Below are 12,438 nucleotides of genomic sequence, written 5' to 3' on the forward strand. Positions count from 1 at the left end.
TCTTTCCCACATGAGATAATCTAACCACATACAAGTTGAGCTGAGATACTACACATGTTTGGTAGCTCGGGTATGCTCACCCATGTTGAGCCAAGATGTTGTTTGGTGATCCAATCTGAGCTCAACCGGTCACAGCTAAAGTAATTTACAAAGAGGTCCTATTTTTCACACAAAGAACCTTGAGCATAAAAATAAAAAGCAATCAGGTCCAATCTCCATGGATGCTTGCGTGTGGGAAAGCAGCAGGATGGCGGCGCGCGCGATTATCGACCCTGGCGGTGCACGGTCGTCCGCCCTCGCGGCGTTGGGTCGTCCGCCGTTGATGCGCAAGGAGGCGGCGCTCGGCGGCGGCGCGAGGAGTCGCCAGGAGGGGCTGCTGTGTGTTCTGCTCGGGGCAGAGAGGACTGCGCGAGGGATGGTGGCGCGCGCGATTATCGACCCTGGCGGCACACGGTCATCCGCCCTCGCGGCGTTGGATCGTCCGCCGTGGCTGCGCAGGGAGGCGGCGCTCGGCGGCGGCGCGAGGAGTTGCCAGGAGGGGCTGTTGTGCGTTCTGCTCGGGGCAGAGAGGACTGCGCGAGGGAGGCGGCGCTCGGCGGGCGGGACGACGAGGAGTGGAGGTGGTGGCGCCGGCGGGAAGGATGGACGCCGTGGGGTGGGACGGCGCCGACGGGAGGCAGGCCTTGGCGCGGAAGGGCGCCGGCCTAAGGCAGGGAGGCGGGTTGGAGCTCCACGGGAGAGAGGAAAATGGGGAGAATGAGGAGAGGAAGAGGTGGGGGCTGGGGTCTGGGGGGGGGGGGGGGGCGGCCCGCTACAGTGCTTTGCGGGATTAGCTCATCCCGGATGAGTAGGGAAACTCGATTTGAGCTTTGCTCCTCATCCCGGCTCTGGGCCGTTTTCTGTATCTCTTCAGCAGTACTCAGATGGGAAGGACCGGCCTAACAAACACCGGATGCCCTTAAAATCTCGGTTGGGAGGAGAGTTTCTGAGTAGCCCCGCGCTACCAAACACACCCTAAAATGCGTCGCGCCCGGAGATGCCCTAAGGCGATGTGAGTGTGTGGCGCCCGAGCCCCACACGAGCAACCTGGTCGAACTCGAACCCAACAAGTACATCCCCCGGTCTGTCCCTCCCTCGCCGCATCGTCCTCAACATTTCCCCACCGCCAAAACCCCACCGGCCGGCCACCATGCCGCCACGCCCGCCGCCTGCGCCGGCGATTGACGGTGCCAGAGCTGAAGAAGAGGAGGTCCTCCTCCGCTTCCCGCCGGACGACCCCGCGCTCCTCTTCCGCGCCATGCTCGTATGCAAGGCCTGGCGAAGCCTCCTCACCAGCCCCAAGTTCGCCACCCGCTACCGCGAGCTCCACCGGGCACCGCCCTTGCTCGGCTTCTTCGAGAACGAGGAGAACCTCCGCGTATGGTTCGAACCCTCGTCCCCCACCTCCCCCTTCCTCCCGATGCATCCCGACCACCGTGACCTCGTCGTGCTCGACTCCCGCCACGGCCTCGTCCTCTTGAGGTATCCCGTCTTGGACTCGGATGCGCGCGCCGAGGAACTCATCGTCTGGGACCCCGTCGGCCGCCGCCAGTGGGAGTTTCCACCTCCGGAGTTCGCCGCCAACATCACCTACGACAACGCGGTGGTGCTCTGCGCCGCCGACCGCTGCGACCACCTCGGCTGCCATGGCGTCCCCTTCCTCGTGGCCTTCGTGGGCACCAACCCCTCGGTCGCCCATGCCTCCGTCTTCTCTTCAGAGACCCGTGAGTGGAGCCCCGTTGCCACTTGTTACCCTCCTCCTCCTGCCGACCCTGCCTTCGCAGTCGACCTCGCACATGAGCCCAAAGCCCTTGTGGGAGATGTACTCTACTTCAAATGCAACTCCCTAATTCTACGGTTCGATTATATCAGACCTGAACTATCAATCATTCGCGGGCCAGGCAAGGGTTATGTCCTCATGAAAGCAGAGCAAGACATGCTGCTGGGATGCGCAACTATGCATGAATCAGGGCTTTGCCTGTGGTCGAGGGACACTGCCCCCGACGGATCTGTGGCATGGATGCAGCGCAGAGTCGTCAAGCTGGACGAGGTCTGTGACATCTACAATGTGATTGGCTTTGCGGATGGAATTGGTGTCTTCTACCTGAAAGCACTCCGTGGCATCCTCACGATTAACCTTAAGTCAGGCAGAGTTCTCAAGAATATAACTCGCATCAGAGGTTTCAGTATCATTCCCTACATGAGCTTCTACACTCCAGGTGCTACTCTACTTGGTTCCATCTGCAAACCTGTACTATAAGCTAATTCTGTATATTTGCTCTGCTGCAATTTGTGATTCATTTAATTAGTAAGGCCGTAAGTAATATTGTTAGCGCTGTGGGAGCGTGCATTTTCTCAAGAATGAGCTTCTTGAATTGCAGTTTGTAATCCCACTTATATCGTTTTCTTTTCAGATCAAGCTACGGCCATAACGCTGCCATCTACCATGGCCTCCTACACGGAGGGGAATGGTGAGGAGTGGGGCGGATGGGAGGAAGTGGGAGATGGGGAGAAGGAGGGGGGACAACAGGAGGAGGAAGCTGCCCAGGAGCATTTCGACAATGGGTCCAAAGCATTTAACGATGGGCACTATGACAGCGCTGTAGACTTCCTACGCCAATCCCTCGAAATCAGGTTAGGGTTCTTCCTTTTCACCCGCCGCTCTTATCCAAAAGCCTAGCTGTAGCTTGCATACACATGGACTTCCAATTAGTTCATCTCTCTTATGTGAATTAGTTCGTTTGTCTTATGGGTTTATATTGGTATTTTTGTATGTGATTACTTGCTTTGTGATTTCTGACTTGTGTATTTTGGGAGATGAGTTTAATTGGGTTTAGGATGTTATATTGATCAGGGCAATGTGGTAATACTTGGGTGCTAGTATCGCCTCTTATGTTATGATGTGCAAACTGCAATACCGATGAACATCGAATCAAAGTATATTTGCTTCAGGGATAGGTGTTACTCTATTTTCAGACATGTCCTTATGTTTCTTTGGCTAGGCTGTAAATATTTCCTCTCAGTGCAAGACTTATCTATATGCTACTTGACACTGGTACTTCATGATCTGTACAAGCACTAGGCTGCTGTTACAGCTTAAATAGTTGGCACCTTCCTTTAATATTGTGGAAGTTACTTCTGTTTTTCTTGTTCTATCTGGTATTATATTAACTTTCGTGGCCTTACTACGCCTTTGTTATCACCTAGGGTGGTAAATCATGGTAAACTTTCTCCAAAGTGTTGCGACACATACTACAGATATGGATGTGCTTTGCTGTGCAGAGCTCAAGCCTGCAGTTCATCAGATGACAGCTCTCTGAATGATTCAGTCGTGGAGTATTATTCAGGTATGTCCCTTTACCCCATTCAGTTGAATTGCACTGAAAAACATTATTATTCTCTATATATAGTTGATAATGTTACTGATTATGCTTCACAGCCTTGTCTCTTCATCTGTTCATGCCTGTTACCAATTTTCATTTGTCTCAGTCATGCTACATGCTGATATAACCATTGGTTATAGAAAAACTCAAATGGAAAGATGATTCTGATTCTTTTTGATATATCTTTTGTCAGATTTAGATCTGGCATGGAAAATGTTGCATTTTGCAAGGGTAATACTTGAGAAGAGTCCTGGCAGCAGTAGAGAGAAAGTTAAAATCTTTGCTGCTCTTGCTGAAGTCTCTATGCGAAGAGGTAGTCTCAGTTGTCTTAGTTATGCCTGCATTTAATTGATGAATGATCCTGACGCTTATGGTCCCACATTTTATTTTCAGAAGACAGAGACTACTCAATCATTGCCTGCTCCAAAGCTTTGGGCATCTTGGCGTATTTGGTTGATCAGCCTCACCATCAGTTTATTATCAAGCTGTATCCTCCTTGTGGTAGTAACAGTATCAAATGTCTTGCCATATAGTATAAAGCATCATATTTGCAAATTGCAACCCAAGTGCTGCAGTACTTGCGTCCTCCTAGCCATGTATCTCCAGGATTTTGGGGGTACATCTTAATCAGTTGACTTGATAATTTATGTGTCTAAAGTCTAAGGTCCCCTTATGATTGTAAGATCATCTATGCTTTCAGTTAATTTGAACTGACTGACATGTTGCATGGGTATCTTCACTTATGCGATTACGCATAGTAGTGTATGTGTGGTGACTAGGATCAGCTTTGATCACCGATGAATAATTTAGTTTGATAAGGCTGGCACCTCCCAGATTGTGGTTGTTCCTTCTTTGTCGATTTCCTTAATTCAGTCCTAGAAACATACAGACATGTTTTCCCTTCGAGTTCCCCAAGAGTGGAGATGCAAAAGCCATTTCATTATTCAGGTCGCGTATACAGAACCTGGAGAGGACCAATGTAGCTTTCTTTGCTGACAATGGTGATGATGCATCTGTTGCTGAAGTTGGCTTAGAAGGATCCTCTCTAGCCAAGGATATACAGTTTTTTACTAACATAATATTGACTGTCCTAGAGGAGAAGGTAAATAAGTTATATTCCATACGTGTTACCTACTATGTTTTTCCTCATAAACCTAGTACAGCAATACTGTATGAAGAACTCATCTGGAGAAATGCCATCTTCGATTTTTTTTGGATTCAGCTTGAAGACCTGGAGCAAGCAAGATGAACCCCAGTCTCAGAGGCAAGTGGCGAGCAAAATGTTGGCAATGATGTGGCAAGGGGTATCTTTGACTTCTTCACAATTTTCTGGATCAAGCCACAACGTCAACAGCAGCAAGAATCGCAGAGGACTCTCCATCTGCAGAAAGTGATAGCAGTACCAGCACAGATGGTTAATCTTGAAGCACTGAACAGGATTGCTCTGTATCAGAGTACAACTAGAGTACAGCTTCATTAACCGTACTTCTTGTTAGTAACTTGCTCCTGGAACCTCTTAACCGGCTATTAGGTCCTGTTTTACTTACTGCCACGTGCTCATTTTGTCAGAGCTGTATTGCTTAAAAGAGAGCATACTCTTCATTTTGGCATGTATGGACTGGCTTCATCCTCTTGCTTAGCTGTAGTCAAATCTCGTCTACCTCGTTACTAAAAAAATAAAAAATCTCGTCTAGCTAAGGCAGACGGAACTGGGGGCGATCATCAACCGTGAACCTGATACTGTTCCCTTGCGGGGAAGCTGATGGTTTCAGTTTTCAGTTAGGTAGATTGAAATGAGAATCGTCTTTATAATCATGATCAGTTAGTATTCCATGCCTGTCTAGCAAATTGTTATATGGATGTATCCCTCCCGTCGCAGAAAAGCAAATGAACCTGTGTGGTCTAATTCTTTGTCATTTCTTGAGTGAGAATTTCATGACTTATAGTCTATCAGATAGAATTATACTTGTCAACTGAAAGTATTTGTGTTATAGCTCAGTTTCAGACAGTACACTTGTGTTGCGAAGAACTATGTGGCTTGTAGTTAGTGTCTGTAATTTAGCAAAATCTGTAGCCAAGAAATGCATCCATTCCGCAGCCCAGTTGTTTGGGGCAGCACCCAGGTTTCAGTTGTGAGTGAGAAAAACGATCAAAACCTGTCTCAGGAAGGGCCGGACGGCCTACCAGTTCTTTTCTTCAAGCGATTTTGGGGAATCCTTCGTGCTCTCATCTTACAGATGCTCAATGATTTCGTTCTAGGGAGGGTGGATATCGTGAGACTGAACTTTGGGATTATTTCGCTGATCCCCAAAGTCAAAGGGGCGGACACGATCAAGCAGTTCCGGACGATTGCTCTTATCAATATTATTTTTAAGTTTGTGGCCAAGGCATACGCGATTCGGTTAGCACCGCTTGCTCACATGACCATAGATCGCAGCCAAACTACGTTTATTAGCGGTAGATGCTTACATGAGGGGGTGCTTGCCCTACACGAGATTACCCACGAGCTGCGAGCAAAAACGCTTGGGGGCCTCTTGCTCAAGCTAGATTTTGAGAAGGCCTACGACAGAGTCAACTGGGACTTCCTCCCTAAGGTCCTTGAGCGCAAGGGCTTCTCGGACATGATAGTCCACCGTTTGATGCAGTTGGTCAGGGGAGGCCAGACCGCCATCAATGTTAATGACGAGGTAGGAGCTTACTTTCGCAATGCCAGGGGAGTGCGTTAGGGCGACCCACTCTCCCCCATCCTCTTTGATTTCCTCGTCGACGGTCTTGCGACCATGTTGGCCAAGGATAATGCGGCGGGGCACATTAAAGGGGTGGTTCCCCATCTCATTCCAGGGGGAGTGACCCATTTGCAGTATGCAAATGACATTATGGTTCTGGTTGAACCGACTGGTCTGGGGATCGCTAACCTCAAGTTCCTTCTGCTCTGTTTCGAGAATATATCGGGGCTGAAGATTAACTTCGAGAAGAGTGAGGTCATGGTGACAGGGGTCGATTCTGGGGAGGAGCGCAGAGTGGCGGACATGCTAAACTGCAAGCTGGGGACGCTCCCTATGAGGTATCTGGGGCTCCCCGTTAGCGACAGACCGCTTAGGGTAGCAGACTGGGATTTCCTCCCTGAGAATGTGGGGCACCGGGTAGACCCGTGGCAGGACCTTTTCCTGGCATCAGCGGGCATGTTGGAGCTGACGAACTCCTGCTTGTCCAGCCTACCGTTGTTCGACATGGGCATCTATCTGCTGCACAATACCACCCACCATGCCATGGACCGGCATAGATCGCAATTCTTCTGGGAAGAAGTCGGGAACAAACGCAAGTATCACATGGTGGATTGGGCCACGGTGTGCAGACCAGAGGAGGTTGGAGGTCTGGGGATCCTCAACACCAAAGTCATGAACATTGTGCTCATGCTTAAATGGGTATGGAAACTATATCAGAAAGCAGAGGGACTGTGGGCTGACTTGATTCGTGCCAAGTACCTCGGGGAATGGGATATCTTCTCTAACGAGATCCTCAAGCGTGGCTCTCAGTTTTGGAATGCCATCCTTGAGATCAAATGACACTTCAAGCTGGGCGCCAAACACAAGGTCCACAATGGGAAGTGGACCTACTTCTAGACCGACTGGTGGATCAGGAACGGCCCCCTTCGGGCTAGGTATCCTAGGCTAGTCAGTTGTTGCGCCCTCCCCTTCTTAATGGTGGATGAGACTAGAGTGAGGGGGGTGTCCCTGGGGAATGGCGCATTCGCTTTTCGCAGGTAGTTTGGCTTGGTGGAGACGGTACAATGGGACAATCTGTGTCGGGAGATCCAGGGCCTCCCTATAGATGACCATTGTGACAGGGTGTCCTGGTGTCTGGAGCCGTCTGAGGTTTTCTCGGCAAAATCGGTTTACCATGGACTGTTGCAAGGGGCGACGGTTGCAAAGTGTGGCGCACTAGGGTTACCCCCAAGATTAGAGTTTCCTCTGGCATTTTATCAGAGGCAAGCTTCTGTCGGCGGAACAGGTGGCCAAAAGGCAGGGACCATCGAATGGTAGATGCTCTGTGTGTGGGGAGGTGGAGGACTGCAACCACATCTTCTTCACTTGTCACATGTCAAGTTTCATGTGGCCTGGGGTTAGGGAACTCCTACAGTGTGAGTGGAACCCGACTGGGCTGACGAGTTCATTGCACTCTCCCAGGGCGTGTCGGGATCCCTTCGTAGTTTAGTTTGGTTCACCTTTGCGGCTCTTTGCTAGACCCTCTGGAACATTAGAAATAAACTGACTATTGAGGAGAAATTGATTGGAGATCAGACTGATGCTTTTTATCATATGCTCATTCATGAAGGGTACGGAGGAACCTCGCGCTTCTGAGTGAGGCGCCGAAGGCTGTCAGATGGCTTCATGCGAGGACTAGAGCAATATATGTATAGTCTCTACTGTGCAAAATAAGATGCATGAGGTGGGTGACTAGTGTTTGGTCGTTTATCCCGTGATGAGCGGACTGATTCTTTGGAATTTTTACCCCGCTCGCCAGGATGCGTCTCGCCGTCCCGCTCGTCCGCGCGGTGTCGACCTCGGCCTCAGGGTACCTGAAGGTGGGCGACGCGCTGCGCTCCGACCGGCGGCGGTTCACGGAGGGCGACGTGGCGGCGTACGCGGCGGTGAGCGGCGACCGGAACCCGGTGCACCTGGACGATGCTGTCGCCCGTGGGGCTGGCGGGTTCTCGCGCGGCCGCGTGGTCCACGGAATGCTCGCCTCCTCCCTCTTCCCCGCCCTCATCGCCTCCCGCTTCGTACGCATCGCACCCCCTTTAGCTCCCTCTCTGGCATTCCGCCGAGCATCATGTAGGCATGACGAGTCGGCAACATCCAGTCTGATCTGATCGATGCTTCTGCGATGATGCAGCCTGGAGCCGTGTACGCCAGCCAGTCGCTCAGGTTCGCGGCGCCGGTGCACGTCGGCGACGAGGCGGTCGCGGAGGTGAAGGCGCTCAACATCAAGACCAGCAGCGGAAGGCACATGTACTGTATATCTGACACCACCTCCTCTCTTTCTTTCTTTCTTTCTTTCTTTCTTTCTTTCTTTCTTTCTTTCTTTCTAGGCCATTGTTGTTCTTGCTGTAACTGATCTATCTGCGTGCTAATGGCAGCGTCAAGTTCTCCACCAAGTGCTTCACCATTGGTGGTGATGAAGACGACGACGAGGAGGAGACTCCCGCGATCGACGGCGAGGCCATGGCGTTCCTGCCCACGCTGCAGCTCAGCTCGCAGGGCATTGCTGACTGATTTATCCTGTGCAACTGATTACATCAAAATGTGGTGTTTTGCGCAAAAAACAAACCATTGTTGTGTGCAAAAAATGCCCTAACTAGTGGTGTTATGCCCTTTCTGTAGTTAAATATGAAGGAGGTATGCTTCTGATCAAAATGCCTGACAGCTCATTAACCTTGTTCGTAGTTCAATGGCAAAACAAGGTTTCGTTTGAGTTGCTTAATTTTCTTTATGTCCTGTGGATACTAGATAATTTTGGTTTCATTTTCACACATGCATTTCTGTGTCTGTGTCTCTTCATACATACAATTGTCGTCACTTCTGTGGGTAGTTTGTTTCTTAACAGTAGAGCATTTGGATCTATATGCTAGAGAGCTGCTTTCTATGTTGGAGCACCAGTGAGATATCATACTCATTATATCTGAGAGCCGCCAATGTTTTTCTTTCCACATACAGTTCCTCTACTCTTTGCTCCCGTTCATCCACTGTTAATTGTAATCCAGGCTAAAGGCTTTATCTTCTTAATGCCTTGTTTTATTAGTGTTATCATATGCTCCACCATGTTTGAGTAATTCTTAGTGTGATGTATATCTCTCTGTCAGGTGCTTAGACTGGCGTCTCAGTGCTGGAATGCTTTTATTGATCATTCAGTTTACAAGGCGCAAATACAGAACTCACTTGTAAGGGGCAAATAACCTTGAAAAATATAAATAGTATCACCGGTAGCTCAATTCAGGACACTAAGTTAGGTTTCGCATGTGACAAGGTTAGTCATAGCGAAAAACAGCTTTTCCTAAGTGCTAATGTATGTCTCCTTTTGTTAAAGAGAACATTGGAAGATCTTCATCAGAAGGATTTATTCCATTGCAACCCAAAGTCTCTCCTTAAAAGGTCCGTTCCCATGATGTACTACTTTCTGTGGTTCAGTATTTGGTAATCATATACTGTAATTTTCCTTGCTAGTTACATTGTGTATATATTGGATTATTGGTTCACGGATTACATTGTGCTTATGATATGATCTGAAACTTGAATTGGTTGAATCTTACAGATAAGGAAACTTGAGGCGTCAGTTGCACCAAAAGTGGAGTGCTGTAGATATTTGCCAGTTACCTTCTTAACTTGGCATAATTGGTACTGGTTTGGTGGTAATTACCGTTCGTTCAATTTATCTTCATATACGGTGAAGAAATGTCGTAATTAAATACCAAACAAATAAGCTATTTAGTAGCAAGGCCCCAACACTTTCCAAGTTTACCTTTGACAAATAATGTCATACAGGAAGCCTTTTCATCTTTTAAAAAAAAGTAGCTTTAGCACATCCTGCATTGGATAACGAGTAGACAGATGTTGAAAATTAAGTTAGTGCTTAAACGTGCCAGGGGTGCTAGTAACATGTGCCTGCCCTTCTCTGATTACCTCGTAGTGATGGATGGCTAACTGGCCAGCCGTGTGCTAGCTAGGATTAACAGGCTATTAGCTAGTTGTAATTATTTTTTTGGCTTGTTCTTTTGTTGTGATTCATCTCCTCTCGTCGGGAACAATGGGAACCGGCCAAGAAGACAGTAGCGGCTTCTGCGAGGACCGTGGGATCTGGGTCACTATTTGGTAAGTCAAGCAACCTTTTTCCATCTATAGATGATATAGAAGGACTAGTTCCCATTTCCAATAAAGTGCAATTCTCAGCCTCCGGGCCTCCGGCTTCCCCAAGGAGATACCCTCTTCCACCTCCAGATCTGCAAATCATGGTGACACTCTCTCCAGATCTGCAAATCATGGCGACGCTCTCTCCAGATCTGCCGGACGAACTTGTCCATGAGATCCTCTTCCGCCTCCCGCCAGATGAGCCCGCGTGCCTTTTCCGTCTCTCCGTACTCTCCAATCCCTGGCGCAAACTCCTCTCCGATCCAGATTTCCACCACAACTACCGCAAGTTCAATCGATCGCCTCCTATGCTCGGCTTCATCTACAACAATGAGGTGAGCTCTGTCACTCACTTTGTCCCCACCACAAGGCCCTGCCCCCCATGCACTTTTGACCCCCAGATGGCTGAATTCATCGTGTGCGATTGCCGCCACGGCCGTGTCCTCCTCGACAACGGTAAGTTGTCCATGGAGCTTGCGGTCTGGGACCCCATGACGTGCCGCCGAAAAGACCTGAGCGACCCCTGCAGGTCCTTGTTCTATCTCGGGACCGCAGTGCTATGTGCTGTGTACGGCTGCGACCATGCTACTTGCCACGACGGCCCTTTCCATGTTGTTTTTGTCGGTATTGATGCAGAGGCGGGGAGCACAACCGCCTACAAGTACTCGTCGGAGACGGGTGAGTGGAGCACGCCGACGTCTGAGCTTGCCCTCTTCGACGAGCATGACATTGTCGTGGAGCCTGACCTCTTCGACGAGCTTGGCCCCGTTGACGACGGCTACGTTGCTGTGTTGCACAGTGTGCTCGTTGAAGACTCCCTCCACTTCCTCCTCATGTCTGGGCCACAAGGCTCTCGAATTCTCAAGTACGACGTAGGAAGGCATTTCCTCTCGGTGATCGTCCTGCCGGCGGCTGTTCATTACCGGAACACCATTCTCATGGCAACAGAGGATGGAAGGCTGGGAGTCGCCCACCTGGACAGGCTTATCCTTCACCTGTGGTCAAGGGAGGTGGGTCCTGACGGAATTGCAGCATGGGCGGAATATAGAGTCATCAGCCTTATGCCGTTTCTCCCCATTGGAGATCCTGCGATCAAAGTGGAGTTGATTGGCTCTGTGGAGGGTGCCAATATCATCTTCGCCACCACAGCTCTTGGCGTCTATGCTATTGACCTCAAGTTGCTGCGGTCAAGAAAGTTGTGTGAAGGACAAGCCATTCGACCGTTCTTTCCCTTCATGAGCTTCTACTATCCAGGTATTGTTGCTGTAATCCTTGATCTGCAACATCTAGCTAGACGTGCTTTTGCTACATAATCTAGCATTCTAACTAGTATCCCGTTTTCTCCTTTGATTCATTTTATTATGGTCTAATCTTAGACCAATGCACCAAAACATTGGGAGCCACACTAACAAAACTTGTTCAGTTTCTGCAGAATGGCAAACTGGAACAAGTTTTCTGGCAGGGGCATCGGTTGCTGCGCGTCACCGGTGATGTGTTGGACAGACCCCTGTGGTGTGTCTCACCAATAAGATCGATAATGTCATAGAGTCAATTAAGGGTTTGTGACGTAGTAATGAACTATTTCAGTACTAGGTGTTTTGGTGGCACTTTGTTGATTTCTCATGCTGTTTGCTTTTGTGAGTAACTTTACTTAATTCAGTTCCATAATTTTGTCAACTGTGTCGGTGCGCGGGTGCGTGCCTGTGAACTTGCTATATGCTTTCAGTTAGTTGATGAAGTTGGTGGCTTTGTCTTTTTGGGTTCGTTTTGAGCTATTGTGCTGTTTGGGTTCTTTCCATTTTGGAAGGTAAAAGACTAAAAGGTATGATATATTCTAATATTCTATCTTATCAGGCATTCATAACGTGTTCTAGTGGCAAATTTCACAGTGATCTATCCATTCACTTGAGTCTTCTGCTGTTGGTATGGTTTGGAGCCTTAAAGTGTTTTTATAAGTTGTGTAAACAGCAACATATCTAATATGTGTTTTAGCGTAATGTCTTGTTTGATAAGATGTTCGTTTCATGCTTGGCGTGGCCAATATGAAGTTGGATGAATGTATACGAAAAGTATTGTCGAGTGCTGCAAAACCTCAAGAAATGTCGAACGGG

The 12,438-nt window shown here is 49.0% G+C and overlaps 1 protein-coding gene and 1 pseudogene across 4 annotated transcripts; both read left to right on the forward strand.

The window, feature by feature from the left end:
- Nucleotides 1-1,122: 1,122 nt before the first annotated feature.
- On the forward strand, nt 1,123-5,155 carry LOC127320807 (uncharacterized; annotated as a pseudogene).
- A 2,580-nt stretch (nt 5,156-7,735) lies between these two features.
- Nucleotides 7,736-12,090, forward strand: LOC127320808 (3-hydroxyacyl-[acyl-carrier-protein] dehydratase, mitochondrial). Of its 4 annotated transcripts, XM_051349880.2 has the most exons (5): nt 7,736-7,871; nt 7,947-8,205; nt 8,319-8,434; nt 8,563-11,581; nt 11,751-12,090. In XM_051349880.2, exons 1-4 carry the CDS (start codon nt 7,867-7,869, stop codon nt 8,696-8,698), a joined length of 516 nt encoding a protein of 171 aa, XP_051205840.1. In that variant the 5' UTR covers nt 7,736-7,866; the 3' UTR covers nt 8,699-11,581; nt 11,751-12,090. The 4 variants fall into 4 exon arrangements, with proteins under 4 accessions (XP_051205840.1, XP_051205838.1, XP_051205837.1 ...); XM_051349878.2 differs by lacking the exons at nt 7,736-7,871; nt 7,947-8,205; nt 8,319-8,434 and having other exon boundaries at nt 8,695-10,291; nt 10,370-11,581; XM_051349877.2 differs by lacking the exons at nt 7,736-7,871; nt 7,947-8,205; nt 8,319-8,434 and having other exon boundaries at nt 8,695-9,363; nt 9,510-11,581.
- Nucleotides 12,091-12,438: the final 348 nt, after the last annotated feature.

The sequence above is a fragment of the Lolium perenne genome, chromosome 2 (genome assembly GCF_019359855.2).
Source record: "Lolium perenne isolate Kyuss_39 chromosome 2, Kyuss_2.0, whole genome shotgun sequence".
Lineage (NCBI taxonomy): Eukaryota > Viridiplantae > Streptophyta > Magnoliopsida > Poales > Poaceae > Lolium > Lolium perenne.

What these genes read in the sequence shown, in the direction of transcription:
- LOC127320808 (XM_051349878.2), top strand. Translation starts at nt 10,429, where the DNA reads ATGGTGACACTCTCTCCAGATCTGCAAATCATGGCGACGCTCTCTCCA. An exon ending in CATGAGCTTCTACTATCCAG is followed by an intron (nt 11,582 to 11,750) that starts GTATTGTTGCTG and finishes AAACTTGTTCAG; the next exon opens with TTTCTGCAGAATGGCAAACT.